Source organism: Chrysemys picta, chromosome 24, assembly GCF_011386835.1.
Source record: "Chrysemys picta bellii isolate R12L10 chromosome 24, ASM1138683v2, whole genome shotgun sequence".
NCBI lineage: Eukaryota > Metazoa > Chordata > Testudines > Emydidae > Chrysemys > Chrysemys picta.
In genome coordinates this window covers 17,877,270-17,898,234 of record NC_088814.1, presented here as the reverse complement: position 1 = coordinate 17,898,234, position 20,965 = coordinate 17,877,270, and the positions used below count along the sequence as shown (strand labels likewise).

General features: G+C 57.4%; 1 protein-coding gene across 1 annotated transcript; it reads right to left on the bottom strand.

The window, feature by feature from the left end:
* Positions 1-83: 83 nt before the first annotated feature.
* Positions 84-19,856, bottom strand: LOC101950348 (dynein regulatory complex protein 1). Its single transcript, XM_065577966.1, is given in 19 exon segments — positions 84-273; positions 1,467-1,567; positions 2,381-2,524; positions 3,123-3,319; positions 3,707-3,793; positions 5,168-5,257; positions 6,516-6,661; positions 7,351-7,586; positions 7,960-8,023; positions 8,026-8,093; positions 9,624-9,763; positions 11,075-11,197; positions 13,264-13,350; positions 14,269-14,406; positions 15,394-15,577; positions 17,864-17,976; positions 18,769-18,815; positions 18,818-18,855; positions 19,780-19,856. Coding segments are annotated over 19 exon segments (2,124 nt in total). The 5' UTR covers positions 19,842-19,856; the 3' UTR covers positions 84-214.
* Between the last annotated feature and the right edge of the window lie 1,109 nt (positions 19,857-20,965).

Genomic DNA, 20,965 nt, shown 5'->3' with positions numbered 1-20,965 from the left:
GAGGCTCACGGTGCATGGGGGGTAGGGCTGATCAAGAGGCGGAGCAGTGTGTCTCCTCAGCAGTTACACGCCCGCAGCCCGGCTGTTTTAAAGGGGGGTTTATTCCAGTCGCTGCCCTTCAGGGAATGCCCCGGATCCAGCACCGAGGGCTCGTGGGTAGGGACGTACGGCAACGGCCTCCCGCTGCCTGCCGGGGCTCCCGGCCCCCTGCCGGTCACGGCGGCGTCAACTCGATCACGTGGGTGGGTGGAATCAGCAGCTCCTCGTTCACCTGCGCAGGACAAGCCGAGGCCACAGTGAGGGTGAGGTGGCTCTCGGGGGGCACACCACACCCACTGGCTTGGAAGAGTCCCCGGGGCCCTCACTCTGGGCGGGGACGAGGTGCCACTACTCTCTGCCTGCTGGCGTTATACTCCGGATCTCAGCCGCGGGGGGGAGAAGAGCTGCTCTATTCCCCTGCCGGGTCCAGGCGGACTCTAGTACTGGGGCTCCCCGTTCCCATGGGAGGTGACTGCCGCTCAGCAGGGCTCAGGGACAGTGAGCGCCCCCTGCTCATCCCCACCTGTCCTCTCCGTGTACAGCGAGTGCTGCGTCTGGGAAGGCGCCGGATTCCCAGCCCTGAATACTCACGTCGTAGAACAATAAGGCACGTACTGCATGTGCCCCCCGTCCCCCAACCTGGCACCTTCACTAACCCTGCACGCCGGGGACCTAGGACCCTTTGACCATCTCAATCCAAACACTGCGGGGTTGGTTTCTCTCTCCTGCTCTGCTCATCTGTCCCAACGGCATCCTCTCTCTGCACACACATGATCAATTCACCCCCTGGAGAGGTGTCTGCTGGGCCCACCCCACTACGCAACCCTCTGCTGGCCTTCAGAGCCCCTCCTGGCCCTCTGCCCATCCCCCTGGCATCTCTCCACCCCTCCACTTGCCCACCTTGGCTGGCAGAGGATGCACGGGTAGGCCCTGGCTGCAGCCCCAAGGACCAGCCTGTTCCACCTCCCACCGCTCAGAAACCACGTCTTCTGCTTGCCTGCAGCCCGCGAGGTGTCAGCCGGGCCGGCTATACGCTGCATCACCTCCCCTCACCCTTGCTCACTGCCACAGGGCCATGGGGGCAGCTGCCATGCAGGGCCTCTGGCACCCTTAGCAATGAGCCCTCCCGTTGCGCTCCAACGGCCAGTGAGGGAAGCTCCCAGAGCCCAGGCCCTTGTCCCAGCGAGGTACCAGCTCTCCCACTCACCTTAGAATCATAGAATCATAGAATATCAGAGTTGGAAGGGACCTCAAGAGGTCATCTAGTCCAACCCCCTGCTCAAAGCAGGACCAATTCCCAGCTAAATCATCCCAGCCAGGACTTTGTCAAGCCGGGCCTTAAAAACCTCCAAGGAAGGAGACTCCACCACCTCCCTAGGTAACGCATTCCAGTGTTTCACCACCCTCCTAGTGAAATAGTTTTTCCTTGGAGGTGACGTACTGATGCAGCAGCATGTGCAGCTCCGTGTTCTGCTGCTGGAGCCCGTCAAGATCGGTGAGCAGCTTCGCCCGCTGGCTCAGCACGGAGCTTCACAAAGAAGGGACATGGGTGAAACCTCCCGACGGCAAAGCCTCTTCCTCAGGGGCCTGGGGGCTTTTAATGCCCCCTTTGCATTTCACACGTACAGCTGTGGCCCCGCTTTTCTCAAGAGCAGGGGGTGAGCGGTGCCCCCGCCTGGCTAAATCAATTGTGTCGCCCACAAATTGCCCCTGGCGTTTCAGTTGGATCCTGTGTTCTTCCCAGCTCGCCCTCCATGGCTGAGTGTACCCCGGAGAACGCCACTGACATAGCACGGTCCCCACTGACTGCAGGGGGCCCAGGGACTGGGAAGCTCAGCTGGGGGGAGGGTTCTGTCTGCTCGAGCGACTGATGCTGTGAATGTCACTGGTGGAAAACCTCCATCAAAGGAGACAGCGCTGCAGAGTCACGCTCTGGTCATTTACAGAGCACTCCAAGATGGGAAAGAGACAGACATGAATCATCCACATACAGGAAACTGATCTTCTACTATCCCACCACCATGGGGCACCCTACCTCCGGCCACCGCCCAGCAAGGGGTCTTGGGCCAGGCACCAGCGCTTCCCCACTGGGAGCTGGACTCCACCGGAGTTAATGAATGGCCAGTGAACCCTTTGTACAGACAGTGTCTGCAGGTTCCCCCAAGCTGAGCCCACGTGAAGACAAGCCCCCCAGGTGTGCACTGGCAGCTTGGGGGACAAGCAGCCCAGAGGACTGGTGTCTGCAGCACGTCTCTAACGACAAGCCCCGTCAGCACTGCCAGGCCTGGTGCCCTCACACCCGAGGGTGGGGTGGTTGGGGGCCCCTGGCTGGGGCACTTACTAGTATTTCTACAACGCCACCTCCAGCGCATCCCAAACCTTCAGCTTTGGCTCTGGGATGATGTGAGCCAGGGCCTCCCAATACTCAGAGTCCTTGGAGTTGTCCCGTTCCTCCATCACCTTCTTCACCTGCGGCCGCTTGTCCCTACGGGGGCAGAGAGAGGAGCCCTGGGCTCAGGGCACAGCTCTGCCCATCCTTTCAGTCACCCCGCCAGGTCTGAAAGGAGGGGCCATTGCTTGGGGCAGCGCCGGCATAAGCCTCACGGCTCCCTGCGGGCAGTGACTGGTTCCTCTCCTCCACAACTGTTCATTCACGTCTGCCTGCCCCACCACGTTCACCCCACCCTATCCAACCTGCTCCCCACCGCACAGCTCTCCCATGCCGAGTGAACCCCACTCGCTGTGGGGAACCCACCCTGCCCCACCTCTTGTCAACGTCACCTACAGAAACCAGTTGTGCCTGGGGGAGACGGCGGGGACCTTTCCACTGCTGAGCAGACCAGCCCAACCTCTATACCCCAGCACACCCGCCCAGTGCATTGGCAGCCAATCCCCAGCCTAGATGCCCCTCTTCCACTCTCCCCAGCCTCACTCCCGCGGTTCCCGGGCCCTTCCCCTCCTCCAGCTCACACGCTCAGATCAAGGGGCTACTCCTGCAGCCCGTTCTCTCCTACTCCTCATATTCCCAACCAGCTCCCCGCCCCATTCCCAGCTAACGAGCTCCGCGCACGGCCCAACCTCACCTCGGCTTCTGGAAGTCCCGGACAAATGCTTTGAGGGCCTTGAGGACGTCATCGGGATGGAAGAGCAAAGAGGACGGTGACGTCGCTGAGCTCTGATGGGCTGTGCCTTCCTCCTTCAGGGCGGCCGATCCCTCGTCGTTGTCTGCTGAATCCACAGCGAGTTCTTCAGGGCCCTGCTCCTCTGCCCACTCCTTACTCTGCCCGACAGCCACACGCACCGGGAGTGAATTCCAGCCACACAAGGCTCCAACTACAGCTAACCTGTTAATGCTCCCCCCAGCCCACAGCACCTCTACCCTAAACTGCAAACCCGTGAGGCTTCCAGCCATCCGGAGCCCTGCTTTAGTGACATCTGTATTTAGTGGGCACAAAACATAGGGGTTTGGCATGGGAGCCAAATTCAGCACTGGTGGAAACAGCTTAGACTTCGCCCATTTCAATGGTGTCATGGCTGCAGCCGCTGGACCACGCCGGTACTCTTGATAAGAGCGACACCAACTCCCTCCCCCAGTGCGGGACTTTACAAGCCCCATCTCCTCCCAGGGCTGCTGGGTCTCATCCCACGATGCCCACGTTCATTGTACCTGGCTGGAGACGACCTGCTGGGCTTTGAACTTCAAGAAGAAATCCACCAGCGTATACACGTCGTCTTCGTTGTCAATTTCGAGGGCCTGGAGAAAGGCAGAGAAACGGCAGGTCAGGTGGCAGCTGGGACTCCGAGATGTTGCTCTGTGTCACCGAGTATGGGGGACTCAGGGCCCTGTAGCCCCGGCTTCCTGCGATTCACCATGACTCTCAGCCAGCCAGTAAAGCAGAAGGTTTATTTAGACAACAGGAACACAGTCCAAGACAGGTCTTGCAGGCACAGACAACAGAATCCCCCTCAGTTAGGTCCATCTTGGGGTCCCCGGGCACCCCAGCCCCCTTGGGAGGTCAGAGCCCCATCTGCCTCCCAGCCATATCACCAGCCAGCTCCTGAAAAACTCTCTCTTCAGCAACCCCTCCCACAGCCTTTGTTCAGTTTCCCTGGCAAAGGTGTCACCTGGCCTCTAATCCCTTCCTGGGTTCTCATGTTACATGCTCAGGTATTCTCCGTTGGTCAGTCTCCCATCCCCCAAGGCAGACCATCCTAGCCACACTCCCCTGTCAGCATTCAAAGACCACAGTAAGAACAGTCCCCATTCGTCACACTCTGGTCCCTTCCCAGGGGCCTAAGCTAAATTCAAAGCCCTTCCCTTCCCAATGCAAAGGGGGCTGGCGCGGGACCAGCAGGAGTGCTCAGCAGGGGCAAGTCAAAGACCAGGTTCAGGTCAAGCTCTTGGTCTCTCTCAGTGAGATGTCAGACACCGGGAGCCCTGCGCAGCAGCACATGCTTCCCCAGGGAAAGAGTACGTCACACAGCTCCAAACCCATCCCTCTTCCCAAAGAAGGGGAGAGGAGCCCAGCTCTCTTCGGGCAAAAGGGTGGTGGCCACAAAGGATCTCAAGAGGGTAGGCCCGGTGGGAAGGGGATGTGAGAAGTGGAGTCTTAGGGGGAGTGGCAGGGATATCTGCATGGGGGGAAGGGAGGGCAGGGTGGGAGCCGGAAGGCCCAGGAGTGTATTGGGGATGGGGGATCAGTGGGAGCGAGGCAGGAGTGCCAGGGGAGTGGGAGCTGATGGCACTAGGGGTGGCAAAGGGAGGAACTGGCTTCAGGTACATCCCCTCTCTCTTATTCCTTCTGCCTTTCAATCCCCCTTGGGAAGGGAGCCTCCCGCCCGCCCCTTTCCCAGCTAAACTCCTGAACCAGAGCACACGAGATCGCCCCGCTGAGTCCTATGGGAAGTTACATGTGCACAGGACTTGCCCCTCCTCCCTTCCCCCCCTTGCAGGTGACAAGCTTCTAACGGCAGCATCTCAGCAGCTCCGCCCCTGTGGAGCTGCATCATCCACCAGCAGCTCTCAGCCCGCAGGCGCCGTACTCCTTCCCCAGCACACCCTGCTGGTTCTGGGGTGTGTTCCTGCAGCGCCCCTACCCATGTGCTTTGTGCGAGATGCTCAACTAACCGCAAAGATTGCATCCAGCCTCATCAGGGAGCGCTCGTGCCTCTCCAGTGGCTGCAGGAGTCCCAGCAGTTTGGTCTCTATCAGGAAGCCCTTGGAAGGAAATCACAGGAAGACGTCGAGTTCACAGGAGCAAGTGTTTCAATTCACACTAGAATCCCAAAGCCGCTAACTCACCCAGAGCCAGCCACAGCCCGGTTACTCTGTGCTAACCTCCATGCTCAAATAACGGGGACTCAAGTGATCCAGAGGGATGGGAACATTTCTCCTCCAGGTCTATAAAGTAGCACAGCTCACAGCTCTGAACCTCCTGCCCTGGGCGTACTAAGAGAGGTTTTTAAATAACATTTGCAATGGGGATTCGAATCCCACTGCACATGCCCTAACCTGCCGCAGACTGGGGTGTGGAAAAGCCCAATCTCCTGGGGGGTTAGCATTCACACAACAGCAGGATAAGGGTGGGGCAGTGGGCCTGGTTACCTCGGAAATCACATCCCCCTGTGCACTTGGAGATCACTTTCTAGTGCGTCTGATGGGCATCAGCTGGGACAGGATGTATGGGAATGCCAAACTGAATTATACTGTTCAGCCAGTAGGTGGCACCAGGTATAACCCTCTTCACCTGAGCTGGTGACAGCCACAGCGGGCAGTGTATTAAAAACCCGTCTATCCCTCTGGGGTGGACCCTCTACGCAGGCCACATCTGGTACATGACAGCTGTGACACCCCGTCCAGCAGCTGTTTGATGTGGAAGGTGTCACTGACTCAGAGGCCCGAGCCGTCTCCAGCAGGGCTCGCGCTCACTGAGTCGCTGTTGGACAACTGGCAGAGCGGAGGGCGCTGGGCTGCGAGTTCCTGCAGGGCTGTGTTTACCCTGGCAGGGGGATCTCCCGGGGCCCGTGCCATGGCGCGACAGCTGTCTGACCCTGCCGATCCATAGGACACTCCCCGGAAGGACGGTTTTAGATCCCTACAAGCTGTTGCGAACGCAGCTTAGCTAATTGCTATTTCGATGTATCCTATATTGCACCAGCCCCGTTCTACCCCCTCCCCCAAGGTGTGGCAGGTAGGTGGCACCAAACACGTCAGCATCTCCCCTCACACACACATTCTGCAGCAAGAGATGCTGCCCGGGCAGTGGAAGCTCACGGCCGCACTGTGCCGGGTGCTGCTGTAGAAAGCACGGGGACCTGACCCTGGACCGGATGACATTGGAACCCACTGGAAGCAGAGTGGGGGATCAGGAAAAGACGACAATCCTCAGATCCAAGAAGCTGTTCTGAGGAGGACCGGCCCGGCGAAGGGCCGACACAGAGCCTTCTGCGGTCGGAGCTGGCAAGGACGGACTCACCGACTTGTCGCACAGGAGCTCCAGGATGTGTTTGACAGACTTCACCGAGATGTGCCGGGGAGGTTTAACTTCCTCTCCAGCCTCCGCTGCTGCCTCTTTTCTTCCTCCCTCCACACCCTCCTCCTCCTCTTCCTGCTGGCTGCTTTCTGAAGCACAAGGGAAGAGGGAAGCTCAGAAGACCCGTCATCTGCTGCGCTCCTCACCTGGCACAGGTAACCACCCCCGGGGAATCAGCACAGGAGTCTATTCAGAGGGCTGTTGGACGGAGAGCCATGAAAGGGGAGATGCTGGGAGGCCTGTCTGGAAGCAGTGCCAGCCATCTCGTGTGGTTACCACTTCAGCAGCTGATGCAAACCTCAGCAAGCAGTTCACAGCAGCAGGGGCGGCTGTCATTGCACTGGCCTCTAGGAGCTGGAGACAATGAGGAGCAGGGGGGTGCGGGGTGGTTGGGAGCGGAGGAGTTTCCATTTTAAAACGGGATTTGCAGAAAAGGTGCAGGGCTGGCTGGGATGCCACCCCAGCCTCGGCCAGCGGGCAGAGGTGCATGTCATTAGAAAGAGATCTGGTCTGGCTGTCCCAGGGGATTTACAATGACGACAGGTCCCTTCGCTTTCCTTCCACACCCCGGAGAGGCAAAGCAGAGCAGGGCACTGAGATTTGGGGTTAGGGGGTTTATCCCCGCCTCGTAAGGACTCACTGAGCCCTCCTGGAAAGTCGCTGAACCCCTCTGGGCCTCAGCCTCCTCCTCCGGGATGGGGTGCAGGGAGGTGTCAGCAATCAGCACATGGGAAGGGCTTTGAGATCCTGGGGGAATTACAGACGCCACGTGTCCCACCTGTTAATGCCATCACCTCCTGGGCCAGCTTGCTGGCAGATCTGATTGCCTTGCGGTGCACGATGGGGCCCACGTTGTCCAGGAACCAGGAGTCAGGCTCCACCCAGGGGAGCCCCAGCTGCTGGGTGTGAATGACGCGATCGGCCTCAAGAGCTTTCCACACCAGCCCTTTGGCTTCCTCCTCGTTCATCAGCCAGAGCTCCAGGAACTTCTGGGCATCGATGACGGCAAAGTGTCTGCAGGGAGGGAAAGGCCCTGCCGGTGACTGGCTTGTCCCGTGCAGCGTTCCATGCCCTGGACGCTGGGGTCCCCCTGTGGGTCAGACGCCCCTGACATGCTCAGTCCCAGGCTTCGGAGATTAATCTCTCCCCACAGCTGCCCGTCGAGTGCCACAACAGGGCTGCAGCTGCCTTTAACTTGAAGACAGTGGAGCAGATCACAGAGACTACAAGCCACCCAGCAATGCTCTACTTTGAGCCAAGCAGCCAGGGGAGGGTGGCTGCTCCCTGCTCTCTGATGAGGCCCTGGGAGTCCTGGCAAGCTGCCCTCAAATGCTCATGCGAATTCTCCCCGCGCAAAGAGAGGACGCGTCTCTGGGGCACACCGTACCTCATCGTTCTCTGCAGATCCTTGTACTGCTCCACGATGCGCTTGTAGTCGGCCGTCAGGGTCTGTTCTCCTCCTGGAATTGCTTTATCTGTTTGGCCAGTTTCATTCTCAAGGCATTGAGCACGTCATGCAGCCTGAGGAGGAGGGCAGGCTGTTAACAACAACAAATTACTCCCCAGCACATTCGGTGCCAAAACATTACAAATTCTGCGCCAAAAAGATTAAAATTCTGCACCCAATATTTTCAAATTCTATTTGTCAAATAAATGTGGGGGCTCCAGCCTGGCAGTGGGGAGCACAGGCCACTGGCTGCACAGAGGTGGGAGATCACCCTGCAGCTCCACCCCACATCCCGGGGCACAGACTCAGCGGTGAGGCTGCACCCAACCCTGACACAGCACAAGGACTGGGCCTGCCCCAGAAACAGCCCAGAGCCCTGCCCCGCTGTGCCAGGTGCACCAGGTGTGGGCAGGCAGGCTCCGCAAGGCAAGATCCAAGTCTGGAGGGGCTTAGTGTGGGGGGACCCAGGTGTGGGTTGAGAGGGTTCTGTGTGGGGCAATCCGGGTGTGAGCAGCTCAGTGGAGGATCTGTGGGGTGGGATCTGGATGCATTGGGGCTTGTTGGGGGGTTCTGGGTGCAACGGTAATGGGACTCTGCAGGGTGGTCCAGGTAAAGGTGGGTGGAGCTCAGCAGGGGGGGTCTGGATGTGGGGGACTCTGTGGGGGGTCCAGATACTGGGGGAGTGGGACTCAGTGGAGTGGGCATCCAGGAGCAGCTGGTTGGGGCTTGGTGGGGTGGGGATCCGGGTGCAGATGACTTGGGGTGGTCCAGGTGCAGGGGGTGTAGGGCTCATCGGAGGGGTTCTGAGTGCAGCGGGGAGGTGAGGCTTGGCAGGAGGGTCTGGGGATGAGGGGGTCTGGATGTACAAGAGTTGGGCAGATGGGGGAGCAGCTCCCTGTACAGGGGTCCCTCCCCCCGCAGCTGAGGAGCGATGGGTGCAGGAAGTGGAGTGGGAGGGGAGTTTGCAGAGCTACCTGCAGCCGGGGGAGAAATCTGGGGGTGGGTCTGACCCAGCCCTGGATGCCGTGCAGGGGAAGAGGAAACCCCGTCCTCCCCAGCCCAGCCGGGACTAGCAGCTAAGCCCAGGGCAGGGTAGGAACCACCAGCCGGGTCTTCCCCATTCCTGCCCCCGCCCCACAGTGATTTATCTCTCTGCCGGCTGCCCTGGACACCTGAAACATACCGCTGGGGAGGGGCGCATGACCGCTCTTGTGGCTTCCTTTTGCTTCCCCATCAGAAAGTCATTTTTCTGTGGGGAAGCAAAGATATCCGTGGGGGACGTACATTCTGTACCCGTGCAGAATTCCCCCAGGAGTAAATAAATCCATACACACAGCCGGAGCCGGACATACAAGGGCGAGCATATCCTAGCGCCTGAACATGGGCCAGTCCTCACCCCTGTCCCAGCCCAGTGGCTGCAGCACCCCCAGAGGGGGAAGGACTCTGCTCACAGAGTCCCTGTGCAAAGTCCAATTATATTCAATCTTTGTGGGGGGAGGGAGAGGGCTGTGGGCTGCAGTGAGAACATGGACAGTGACCCAGAGAGTGCTGAATATGGCTGCAGGCATTGCCCCAGCCCATCACAAACTGGGCTGATCTTTTACCGGTTGAGTTTCCTTTTCTGCTGGGATTTTATGATGGTGTTTTCCTCATCCCGTTTCTTTAGCACCTGGAAGTTGTATTCCAGCTTCTCCTGGTTCAGCTGGTAAATGGCTTTCATTTGCTGCAGCTGCTGCTCCAGGATCTGAGATTCCAAACAAAATAAAAAGCCATCCTCTGTTGTTGACAGGGGAAGGTTTGCAACTCCAGAGCCCCTCCCTGCCATCGCATGGCTGGCCCTGGGGCTCTAGAAAGAGGGTGCCTAGAACGGACTCCCCAGGTTTTAGTGGACAGTGCAGAAGTCTTACAATGAAGCTCCTTCTCTAAAGGACGAGCCCTGTATGAAGCCCTCCTTGATACAAAGGTGCTACAGACATTCCCTGTACTGCCATGCTATCGAACCCCTCATTTAGCCTGTCACCCACTAACTCAGTGCCATGGACAGAGTGCATCAGCTTCCTCGCCCCCATGCCAACCCCTCAGGCAGCAGCATGGGCAGCCGTGCACCAGGTCCTGTTCCATCGGCTGGCAAGGGGAGTCACCGGCTCAGAACTCCCTGCCAGCAGCCCCCAGCCAAGCGACGTCAGCGCGAGTGTTAAGGGGCCCTCAGCTGTCATGGCAGCACACGGGCGAGAGGCAGCATCTACTGTCCGAGCTAAAGCCGCACAATCCAGGTGCAGGTGTGAGAATCTCTCTGCCTCCCTCCTGTTGGACAGGTTGTCATTCAAGCACTTGAAGACGCATCGGTAGGAAGAGGGTTATTTTACTTCTCAGTCACAAGGTCTGCAATATGAATGGTGGTTACTTAGGAAGACAGAAATTGCCGTGCCGGGCAGACCAGGGATCCGGCTAGTTCAGTCTCTCGGCTGAGTGGTCAGTACAAGTGGCTACACAGGAAGCCACAATCACGGATAATTCTGGAATAGTCTATCCAGAGGGAAGTGCCTTCTGAGCCTAGTCCGATAAAAGTAACATGCATGAAGGTTTCTATCCTTGTAACAGGCGGGCAGTGTTTGCCTGAAACACACCCGTCCCCGTCCCGTCCCCCCCAAGAGCAGGTGCTGATCGCAAGTAAGCACGGCTAACTCACGAATACATGAGGCTCACTACTCCCTCTGGATAGAAGAGAGCTGGAAGTGACTGTCTGAGAGGATCTAGGGGGCATGTTGAGCAATCACGAGGGAGGAACCCTAGGGGTACCCCAGCTGGGGGGGGGCGAGTTGCTACTGTTAACTTTTTGTACACGGAAGCCAAGCCCAGAAAGGCTGAGAGTTTGATTCTGCTGCCCTTCTCTCCCGTCTCAGTACAAGCGGTGCAGTTTGCGGAAATGTAGCCATTTAGCTTAGCCCTGCTAAAAAGAAAGAGTCCCTTCCCCATGACAGCCACCGAGCGGTTGCTGTGTTCTCCTTGTGGGCCCTATGCACTCAGTGGGGTCCTGTGTCTCTGCTCCCCGCACCTGTACGTCGTTCTCCAGCTGGATTTTGATGGTAGTGTACTCCTCGGCATCCTGCACCCGCAGCTGGTTCAGCTGCTTCTCGTACTCCTCCACTTTCTGCATGCGGGTGATCAGGTTCTCCAGCTGAGGGCAGGAGACCAGAGGAGAGTCAAACGACTGCAGAGAATCGCCACGGTTCTGATCGGCTGCTCAGCCTTCCCAATCCCAGCTGCCCCGGCAAGTCCAAAGCAAGGAGGGATATGGATCATTCCCAGGCAGCAGCCCAGTGGGGACAAGGGACCCTGGGCTATCACCGAACCAGGCAGGAGTGTCACTCCCTGTGCCCGACACCGGACAGTCTTTACTTCAGACACTAACACTATGTCTTTCCCTTACACACAGTGCATACGGGGTGTAGTGTAAGTGTGACTGGAATAGGCGGTACAGAGCCAGCAATCTGCTCTAGTCCCTGAACACCTGCCCACCCGGTATGTGCTGCTAGCCAGGCTAATCGGGTGCCCATTCCGTCCCTTTCCTTTCAGGCCCCTGAAGTGACGCCGGCTGTTCCTGCTCCAGGCACATCACAGCCACCAAGGAGCCGCAGTGCAGCAAGGAGTCCGGGTACAAAACCGGGGCCAGAGCTCAGCTGGTGTGAATTTGCATTGCTCCGCTGAAGTCCGGGGGAGCTCGGCAGATCTACGCCAGCTGCGGATGTGGCCCAACAGTCAGTCAAACAAAAAATGAGTAGAAAAAAAAAAGACCAACCATCTATGGGATCCCCTGTCTATCCATTCAATTCCAGTCTGCCCGTCACTGAGGTATCTCGGGGCCCTCTGCACGGACTCCACGCTCCAAGGTGCTGGCCTCCGTCATAAGAGCAAAGCAACCAGCCCTGGCTGAAGGGGCAGTAGTGACTGGGGCAGGGCAGAAGGAAGTGGGAATCCTGTGTGTCCTAGCACAACGGAGTCCAGTACTCCCCCCACACTGAGGTATATTTCATCCTACCTCAGCGTGGGGGGCTGGACTAGAAGCCCTCTTGATCTCCCTTCCAGCCCTACCTTTCTGAGGTTATAGAATCACAAAGTCATAGCAACGTAGGCCTGGAAAGGACCTCGAGAGGTCGTCTAGTCCAGCCCCCTGCGCTGAGGCAGGACCAAGTGAACCTAGAGCACCCAGCGGCGTATTATCGCCTAGGCCGACAAGGCCTAGGCCTAGGGCGGCAAATTTATAATAGCAGCATTTTTGTAATCGGGACATCAGTGACGCCGCGATTCTACCAATCATAGCGCGTCTTGAACCCACCAATGACGGTGCGATGCCATTTAATAAACATACTAGCGAGACTCCTAAATGTTAATAATATGACTGGAAGGAAGAAATGAAGCGGTTCTCAGTTTTGGATCCATGCGTGGTCCCGCGCTATAAGCGAAATCGCACTATACAGACGTGTGTTCAAGCGAGGGTCCGCTGTACTTGTAATTTTATTTATAATAAAACTTGTAAATGTTCAATTATTTTAATGATATTTAGATTCATTTTAGTTCAAACGAGTTTGTAAAAAAACCTAAAACAAGTTCATATGGGACCGGGAGCGGCAATTATTTCAGGGCCTGGGGGCGGCAAAATCATTAATCCGCCACTGAGACAACCCCTGACAGGGGTTTGTCCAGGCTGTTCCTACAAATCTCAGGTAATGGGGACTGCACAACCTCCCTGGGAAGCCTGTTCCAGAGCTTCACTCCCCTGAGAGTTGGAGAGTTTTCCCCTATAACTAACAGGGTCAGGGTTTCTAACCCTTTTATCAGTTCTGTCTCTCTCCCCTGGACTCTCTCCAGTTTCCCCACAGCTTTCCAAACGTGTGGCGCCCAGTGGACACAGTGCTCCAGCTGACGTCTCCCCAGCGTCCCGTGTCTTCTTCAAGGTACCGAGCGCTAAGGACAGGGAGCGCAGGGCAGCCTGATCCTGCATTGCTGGGCTGCCGAGTTACGCCTGCCCTGTAGCAGGCATCAGCCCTACAAGAGGAGGGCAGAGTGAAGCATTCATTACCCTGCCAAGGGCTGGGCTTCAGCCCACCTGCTCTCTGCCCACACCTGGCCCCTTCTGACCCCAGTCTCTTCAATGTCAAGAGCGGGCCCAGGGACTGAGACATGGTGCTGCTCAGTGCCTAGGAGCCTTCCTTCGCTGATCACAATTCCCCTTAGGGCCCTTACCTCCTGCGCGTTGTGGGCCTGCATGGCTTGCTCCCATTTCTTCTTGTTGCTGCTCAGCAGCTCTCGCCGTTCCAGCTCGAAAGCTTTCTGAGGAGGAGACAGTGCTGTGAGCGGGTCGCCGTGCACACCGCAAGGCCCGCTCCCGGCTTGCTGCCAGCACTGCCACGCTGGACAAGCCTTGTGTACCGGGCCAAGCTCCGGGAGCAGTGGCAAGAGGCTTCCGCGACAGAAGCCAGCTCCAGATCGCTGCCAGGTGCCACCCAGGCACAAGCACAGCATCCTCTCCCTGTGCCCGAGGTCACAGCAGGGTTCAGTGGCAGGGCTGGAAAGAGAACCAGTCCTCGGGATTCCAAGTGCGCTGCTCTAACCGTGAGACAACACGCTCTCCCTATTGCCCCGACAGCACCCCAGACCCAGCAGCTGCCAGGTACAAAAGCTGGTGTTACTGGGTCTGGGGATAAGCGGACTGTTGGCTCTCTCGGTTTGTAGGAAGATGTCTGTGAACAGTGTAGCGTGGGTGCGAGGATGAAATCCAGTTCACACAACAAGCCACTACATTAAACTGAAAGATACGGTCTAGCTCAACCAAAACGTATGGGTGAAATTCTCTGGCCTGCATTCTACAGGAGGTCGGACTAGATAATCAGAATGGTCCCTTCTGGCCTTACACATCTGGGAATGAACAGTCATCACATAGAAGCAACTTTCAGTCTCTACTGGCCTGGGCTCCACTGGATCCCCAGTAACTTAGAGAGGGAAAGACCCAGAATCACATAACCAGAATGGCAGCGCTCCGTTCATCTCCAGTTTTACTTCTACCTGGCAAAGTGAGAGCTCTGGTCCACAGAAACATCTGAAGCCAGAACCCAGCGTTGCTGAAATGCCAGTGTAATGAACAAGAGACCCCTTTGCCGGAGATAATTCCATTAAGGAGAACTCCCTGGTGGATTTATCGTGAGAATAATTCACTGCTTGCTCCCATCCTGCTATGAAGCCAGTTGCTACCTCAATCTGCGTGAGTTCCCGACGGTAAGTTTTCATTAGGTTTCTGATCTGCTCCTCCATTCTCTCCACCAGCAGGTTAATGTTGTCTGACTGCTTCTTGAGATCCTTCACATACTGGTCATCTTTGCTTTTCAGTTCCTGCAGGAGAAGAGCAGACACGGAACTGAGAAACACTGCTCTGCAGAGCTTCAGCACAAGCCAGAGAACCTAACAATCAATATCCTGCATCTGCCCCTTCAGCCATTATGGAAAGTGACGAGGGAAGAGAACTGAGGAACAGAACAGTGGTTAGGAGAGAGAAGAGATGATGGGAAGATCTACTACACTTGCTAGCAAGGAGGAGGAAGCCCCAATTCCTGGGCTATTTAACCCTTGTCTGGACTAAGGGGGGCAGGACTAGAAAGCCCCAAGAGTAAATTACAGGAACAATCAAGCATTGGCAGAGAGATTACTCCTGGGGGAATTCTGTAAAAAAAAAAAAAAAATCACAATTCTGCAACAAAAAATTTAAAATTCTGCACACATTTTAAAATTCTGCATATTTTATTTGTCAAAAATCACACCAATTTCAATTATTTTTGGTCAGTTATTTCAAAATACCTGTCAGCAAGTATGTCTAGCAAGACAGACAACAAAAAAGATTCAGGAAATATTTTTTGACAAACAAATTCCTTACTAGGCATATCAATACAGAGCTCTGAGTAGTAATTCATTTAAACTACAATACAGAACCGTATTTCCCACACCCCTCAGCAGCAGCACAAAAGCTTGGAGAAATCGGGGGTAACGGAAGAGCTGAGGGAGAGGAAAGTAAATTGCTGGGAAGAACCCTGGGTGTGAACTTGGAGGGTTGTTGGGTATGGGTGGGAAAAGTATGGAACAGGTTTCTTGGGTCCTGGTCTGTTACTGCCAGGACATGAGTGTATGCCAAGTCTGTGTATATGGATTTGTTATTGTAGGGGAGCACAGTACCCTGGCCTAAGAGAAGAGACAGGCAGTTCTGGGTCACTTACTCTTGGACAGTGTCCCTCTAACATTAACATGCTCCAGCAAGACCCTCCGTGCCCCACAGCCGTCTCCACGCACACACACACACACCCCGCACTCCTGGCTCCGGCAATCTACCTGCCGCAGTTCGCTGATGAGCTTGTTCTTCTCTTCGATGAGCAGAGCACACTGCTGCTGCTGCAGGTTGAGCACGTCCCACAGGTCCTGCGGGATGGTTTTCTCTTTGGCCGAGCCCCATTTCGAGGTGATCTCTTCAAACTTGTCCTGATTAGTCTTGGATTCGTTCTCCAGTTTCTCGAGCCTGCAGAGAGCAGCCAGCACAAGGCAGATAACGCAACTGGGGCTGGTGGAGGGTTCGGCGGCTGCCCTTGGCCCCGTCCACATTGAGATTTCCAGCCGTGTTAGTGTCTTCCTGGACAATCAGCTTTAGGGACTAAATCAGTTTCAAACCAAAGGGTAGACGAGATCTTAGTGGGGCAACAAGCTTTTCTGTAGCCCTAACGATAGGCTCCATCTCCCGATCTGAAAAGGCTCCATGCACGAAGAGAGACGACCCTGCAGCCAGTATGTAGAGGACACGACAAACATGGCTGCGGGACTGGTCTCTGGCCCAGAGCCCTGGGAATGCACTGGATTCAAAGGGAGCACATTACACAAGCAGAAATTGGTCAGAACAAACTGGCTGTGGAAACGCTCGTCTGGCTAGCTGGGTCTGTCGGGAGGCCAGCGTCACAGAGCCCCTGCACCATTCCCACTGCTGCCAGTGGGCTTGGCCAAGGAAGCCCAGCTCCAGCAGCAGGCACCGAGCCAGTGAGGTTCGCATTAGCAGAAGGTGCTGGATCTGCAGCACGAGGGACCCAAGGCCTCCATTCATCCATGGAGCAGGTCCAGTGCCCGCAGCAGCAGCACACGCTTCCCTCACACGCACGCCCTGCCAGTGGGCCATCGCCAGGGACTGAGGGGTTTTGTCTTTCCTAGGGAGACTTCCAGCGAGGCTGCCAGCCGAGAGATGGACACAGCTCACCTAAGAACTAGCCCAGGACAAAACCCTCCCAAAGTGACCCACAAGTGAAAGGCTCACGATTTCCTATCAGTCCCCTGGCTCTCCGGTCCCAGCAGGTTTCTGGGGAGTGCCATGAAAATGACTGGGGGCTTGTCAAGGCTGGATCCCCACTTTGAACTTTAGGGTACAAATGTAGGGGCCTGCATGAAAACTTCTAAGCTTAACTACCAGCTTAGCTCTGGTTCGGCTGCCACCATTTCAATGGATTCCCTTCCTGGGAAATCTTGAAAAACCTTCACCAAATCCCTGGTGAAAACAAATCCAAACCCCTTGGATCTTAAAACAAGGAGAAATTAACCATTCCCCCTCCTTCCTCCCACCAACTCCTGGTGAATCAAGATCCAAACCCCTTGGATCTAAAACAAGGAGAAATTAACCATTCCCCCTCCTTCCTCCCACCAACTCCTGGTGAATCAAGATCCAAACCCCTTGGATCTTGAACAAGGAAAAATCAATCAGGTTCTTAAAAAGAAGGTTTTTAATTAAAGAAAAAGGTAAAAATCATCTCTGTAAAATCAGTATGGAAATTAACCTTACAGGGTAATCAAACTTAAAGAGCTCAGAGGACTCCCCTCTAGTCTCAGGTTCAAAGTACAGCAAACAAAGATAAACACTCTGGTAAAAGGTACATTTACAAGTTGAGAAAAACAAAGGAAAACTAACACGCCTTGCCTGGCTATTTACTTACAAGTTTGAAATAGGAGAGACTTGTTTAGAAAGATGTGGAGAACCTGTATTGATGTCTGGTCCCTCTCAGTCCCGAGAACGAACACACTCCCAAACAAAGAACACAAACAACAGCCTTCCCCCTCCCAAGATTTGAAAGTATCTTGTCCCCTTATTGGTCCTTTAGGTCAGATGCCAGCCAGGTTACCTGAGCTTCTTAACCCTTTACAGGGAAAAGGATTTTGGAGTCTCTGGCCAGGAGGGGTTTTATAGTACTGTACACAGGACAGCTATTACCCTTCCCTTTATAGTTATGACAGGGCTCTTAGGAGGCACAGGTCCATTCAGCAACGTTGGACTTGTTTGCCCATGATAACGGGTAAATCCCGCAGCAGGGAGATGGGGCTGAACAACCAGGGTTCTCTACTGCAATCCCAAAGAGGAGAGGCCAGTGCTGGCTCCTCTACACCAGGGGTGGTGGCTAAATGAGACCCTGCAGGCCACACCGTTCTCACCAGTAATCACCATCACCTTCCGTGCCCGAGTGCGGGCTGGGGAAGCTATACACACCAGCATGCAATGCTCCATCCAGATCCAATCAGGCAGGCCGCATTGCATGCTGGGACCTGCAGCTTCTCCATGCCACCTCTGCATATTACAGATGAGGGGGGCTGCCATTTCCTCCTTGATGTAAATTAAACCCAGTTCTCGCCTGCCAGTGAGTTGCCAAAGCGGCCCCAGTTGATTGGCATGTGGGTGGCCCTGCTCCGAGCTGGCGCTGTCAGGGGATGCACAGGGCCTAGCAGGGGAGCAAAGATCTTCCTGCCAGTGACACAGCAGAGCTGCGGGATCTCTTACCTCTGTCGCTTGAGTTCGTCCTCCTCAGCCCTCCTCTGGGTCTCCCTGGCGTCTGCAGCCACCTGGATATTGGTCACTAGCTGCGTGCCGTCATTGAGCAGCTTAGCTAGCCTCTGTGAACACAGCAAAACGACAGAGCAACCCACGTAGGCAAAGAGGCCCAATCCCCTTGCAATGGAGGACGACTTGGCTAGCATTTTTCAAGCCAGGGTGTCTAAAGTCTGGCTCCTACATCCATATTTAGGTACCTAAATACAAGTAGTCTGTGCACCTGCTGCTTCCACTGAAGAAGAAAAAAAGTTTCATTTCCCCTGGTGACTGTGGGTCTTCGAGAGGACTCCCAGCATGGACCCACATGCCCCACCCTCCTCCCTCACTAGGTCAGAGCCTCACAACAGATTCTCGATCTATAGGAAGGAAGCGAATGCGCCCAAGGCATGTGTGTCACCTGCAGGGCAGCTCTACGCAGGCAATCATCTCGAAGAATCATTGTTACCACCATGAGGCCCAGTTCTGCCCAGTGGGTTCTAGCTTCGCTACACCCTTAGTGCGATGAGCGAGTACCACACACCATGGTTGGTACTTGGAAGCTCAGTATAGTGGGAGTTTGCCTGGCTTTAGCTGCAGAGTTGGAAGTAGGAGGCTGTTTTCAGGAACTCCTAAAGGTGAATAGGTAGAAGAAGCTGGTGCTTCAGAAGCAACATTTTTCAGGAGCTTCTGAAACCGCACATGGACATGTTTTTCAAACATTAGTTCTCGCTATGTCAAAACACACAGGTCCATTGGTTTACTCTGGGCTGTGACATCACTGGCTGCCCGACTAGGAGTCCAGAGCCAGACGTGGGATTCAGGGGCCCTAAGCAACTTGCCCGTGTTGATCTCTATTGCCATAGCTGAGTTCTAACCTGTCTGCTTTCTTCTATCTGCTGGTGGCTCCGGCTCAGCTCTTTGCCTCAGCCTTCTTCGCATCTGGATCTTCTCCGAGGGCCTCCCTGTGTGGGGACATGGGGAAGAGAAACACTTTAGTAACACGTCATCTTCCATAGCTTAAAGAGCTCCATGGAGCCATAGCACCTGGTTCTGTGATCCTGTAAGATCCCACAAGGGCGAATCAGCGCAGCGCTCGATGGAAGAGGGACCCAGACGCTCTCAGACTCTGACGGGAGATCACGGGGTCCCCCCATCGTGGCATGAGAGCTTAGCACTGACTATAGGGTTACTGCCATGGTGGAGCACGTCAGTGTCCGGTGCGGAGGCTCCTGCCTAGTCAGTTCCAGCAGATTGCTCTGTGTTTGGTTCCACATCTCGTTGGCAAGGCGGTTGGCAGGGATTGCAGAGGCGCACCGGCCCGTTGGGCCCAATGCAGAGAAGGCGGCTGGTCTTCTATTGGCCCCGTCCCCTAATTCTAAGGCTGCTGCTCCCACAGCCCGTGTCCCACGGACCGAGCAGTAACTTGGCTACAGGAGACACTAGCCCAGGGAGGGGGAAGCATCAGTCCCTCGGACAGGCCGGTCGGGCATCCAAGACCCACATTTGGGCCCCCAGGTTGCCCCCGTCCAACCCACTGAATTTCACACTGTCGGGGGGGCGGTCGAGGGGGGCCGGTTCGGGGGCAGGGGGGGCGGTCGAGGGGGGCCGGTTCGGGGGCAGGGGGGGCGGTCGAGGGGGCCCGGTTCAGGGTCGGGGGGGCGGTCGAGGGGGGCCGGTTCGGGGGCAGGGGGGGCGGTCGAGGGGGGCCGGTTCGGGGGCAGGGGGGGCGGTTGGGGGGCCCGGTTCAGGGTCGGGGGGGCGGTCGAGGGGGGCCGGTTCGGGGGCAGGGGGGGCGGTCGAGGGGGGCCGGTTCGGGGTTCGGGAGGGGGTTGAGGGGGCCCGGTTCAGGGGGGCGGTCGGGGGGGCCCGGCCCCCCCCGCTCTCACCGGCGCTTGGCCTCCAGCCGGGCCGCGATCCGCTCCTCCGAGCTCAGCGCCGCCCGGCTCATGCCGCCCCCAGCCTGGCCCCGCCCGGCCCCGCTAAGCAACGCGGCGCGCGGCGTCGGGGGCGGAGCGCGAGCTCCGGCGGGGAGTGCGCTCCGGCCCCGCCCCCCGCGAACCCTCGCGCTCCGGCCCCGCCCCCTGCAAACCCTCGCGCTCGGGGCCCGCCCCCTTCGACCCCGCCCGCTCCGGCCCCGCCCCCTGCAAACCCCCGCGCTCGGGCCCCGCCCCCCGCCTACCGTCGCTCAGGCTCCGTCCCCCGCCAACCCTCGCGCTCCGGCCCCGCCCTCTGCAAACCCGCCCCCAGCCTCCCTGCAGCCGCTTGGGTCCCGGCTCCGTCCGCCCCGCAAACCCCTCCGGGGCGATGCCCCCCCCCGCGATCCTTGCACCCCCCCGCCCCTACCCCCCTCTGGGCACCAGCCTCCTGCGTCTCCCTGCACCTGCCCTGGGGGTCCAGGGTCCTGCCCTGCCCCCCACCCGCCCATAGGCTCCCTGCACAGCCCCAGGGTCCCTGTCCCACCCTCCCCCGCTGCAGCTCCCTGCCCTTCCCTCTACCCCTGCTCTGGGCACCAGCCGTCCTGCACCTGCCCTGGGGGTCCAGGGTCCTGCCCCCGCCCCCCACCCGCCCATAGGCTCCCTGCACAGCCCCAGGGTCCCTGTCCCACCCTCCCCCGCTGCAGCTCCCTGCCCTTCCCTCTACCCCTGCTCTGGGCACCAGCCGCCCTGCACCTGCCCTGGGGGTCCAGGGTCCTGCCCCCGCCCCCCACCCGCCCATAGGCTCCCTGCACAGCCCCAGGGTCCCTGTCCCACCCTCCCCCGCTGCAGCTCCCTGCCCTTCCCTCTACCCCTGCTCTGGGCACCAGCCGCCCTGCACCTGCCCTGGGGGTCCAGGGTCCTGCCCTGCCCCCCACCCGCCCATAGGCTCCCTGCACAGCCCCAGGCTCCCTATCCCACCCTCCCCAGCTGCAGCTCCCTGCCCTTCCCTCTACCCCTGCTCTGGGCACCAGCCGCCCTGCACCTGCCCTGGGGGTCCAGGGTCCTGCCCCCGCCCCCCACCCGCCCATAGGCTCCCTGCACAGCCCCAGGGTCCCTGTCCCACCCTCCCCCGCTGCAGCTCCCTGCCCTTCCCTCT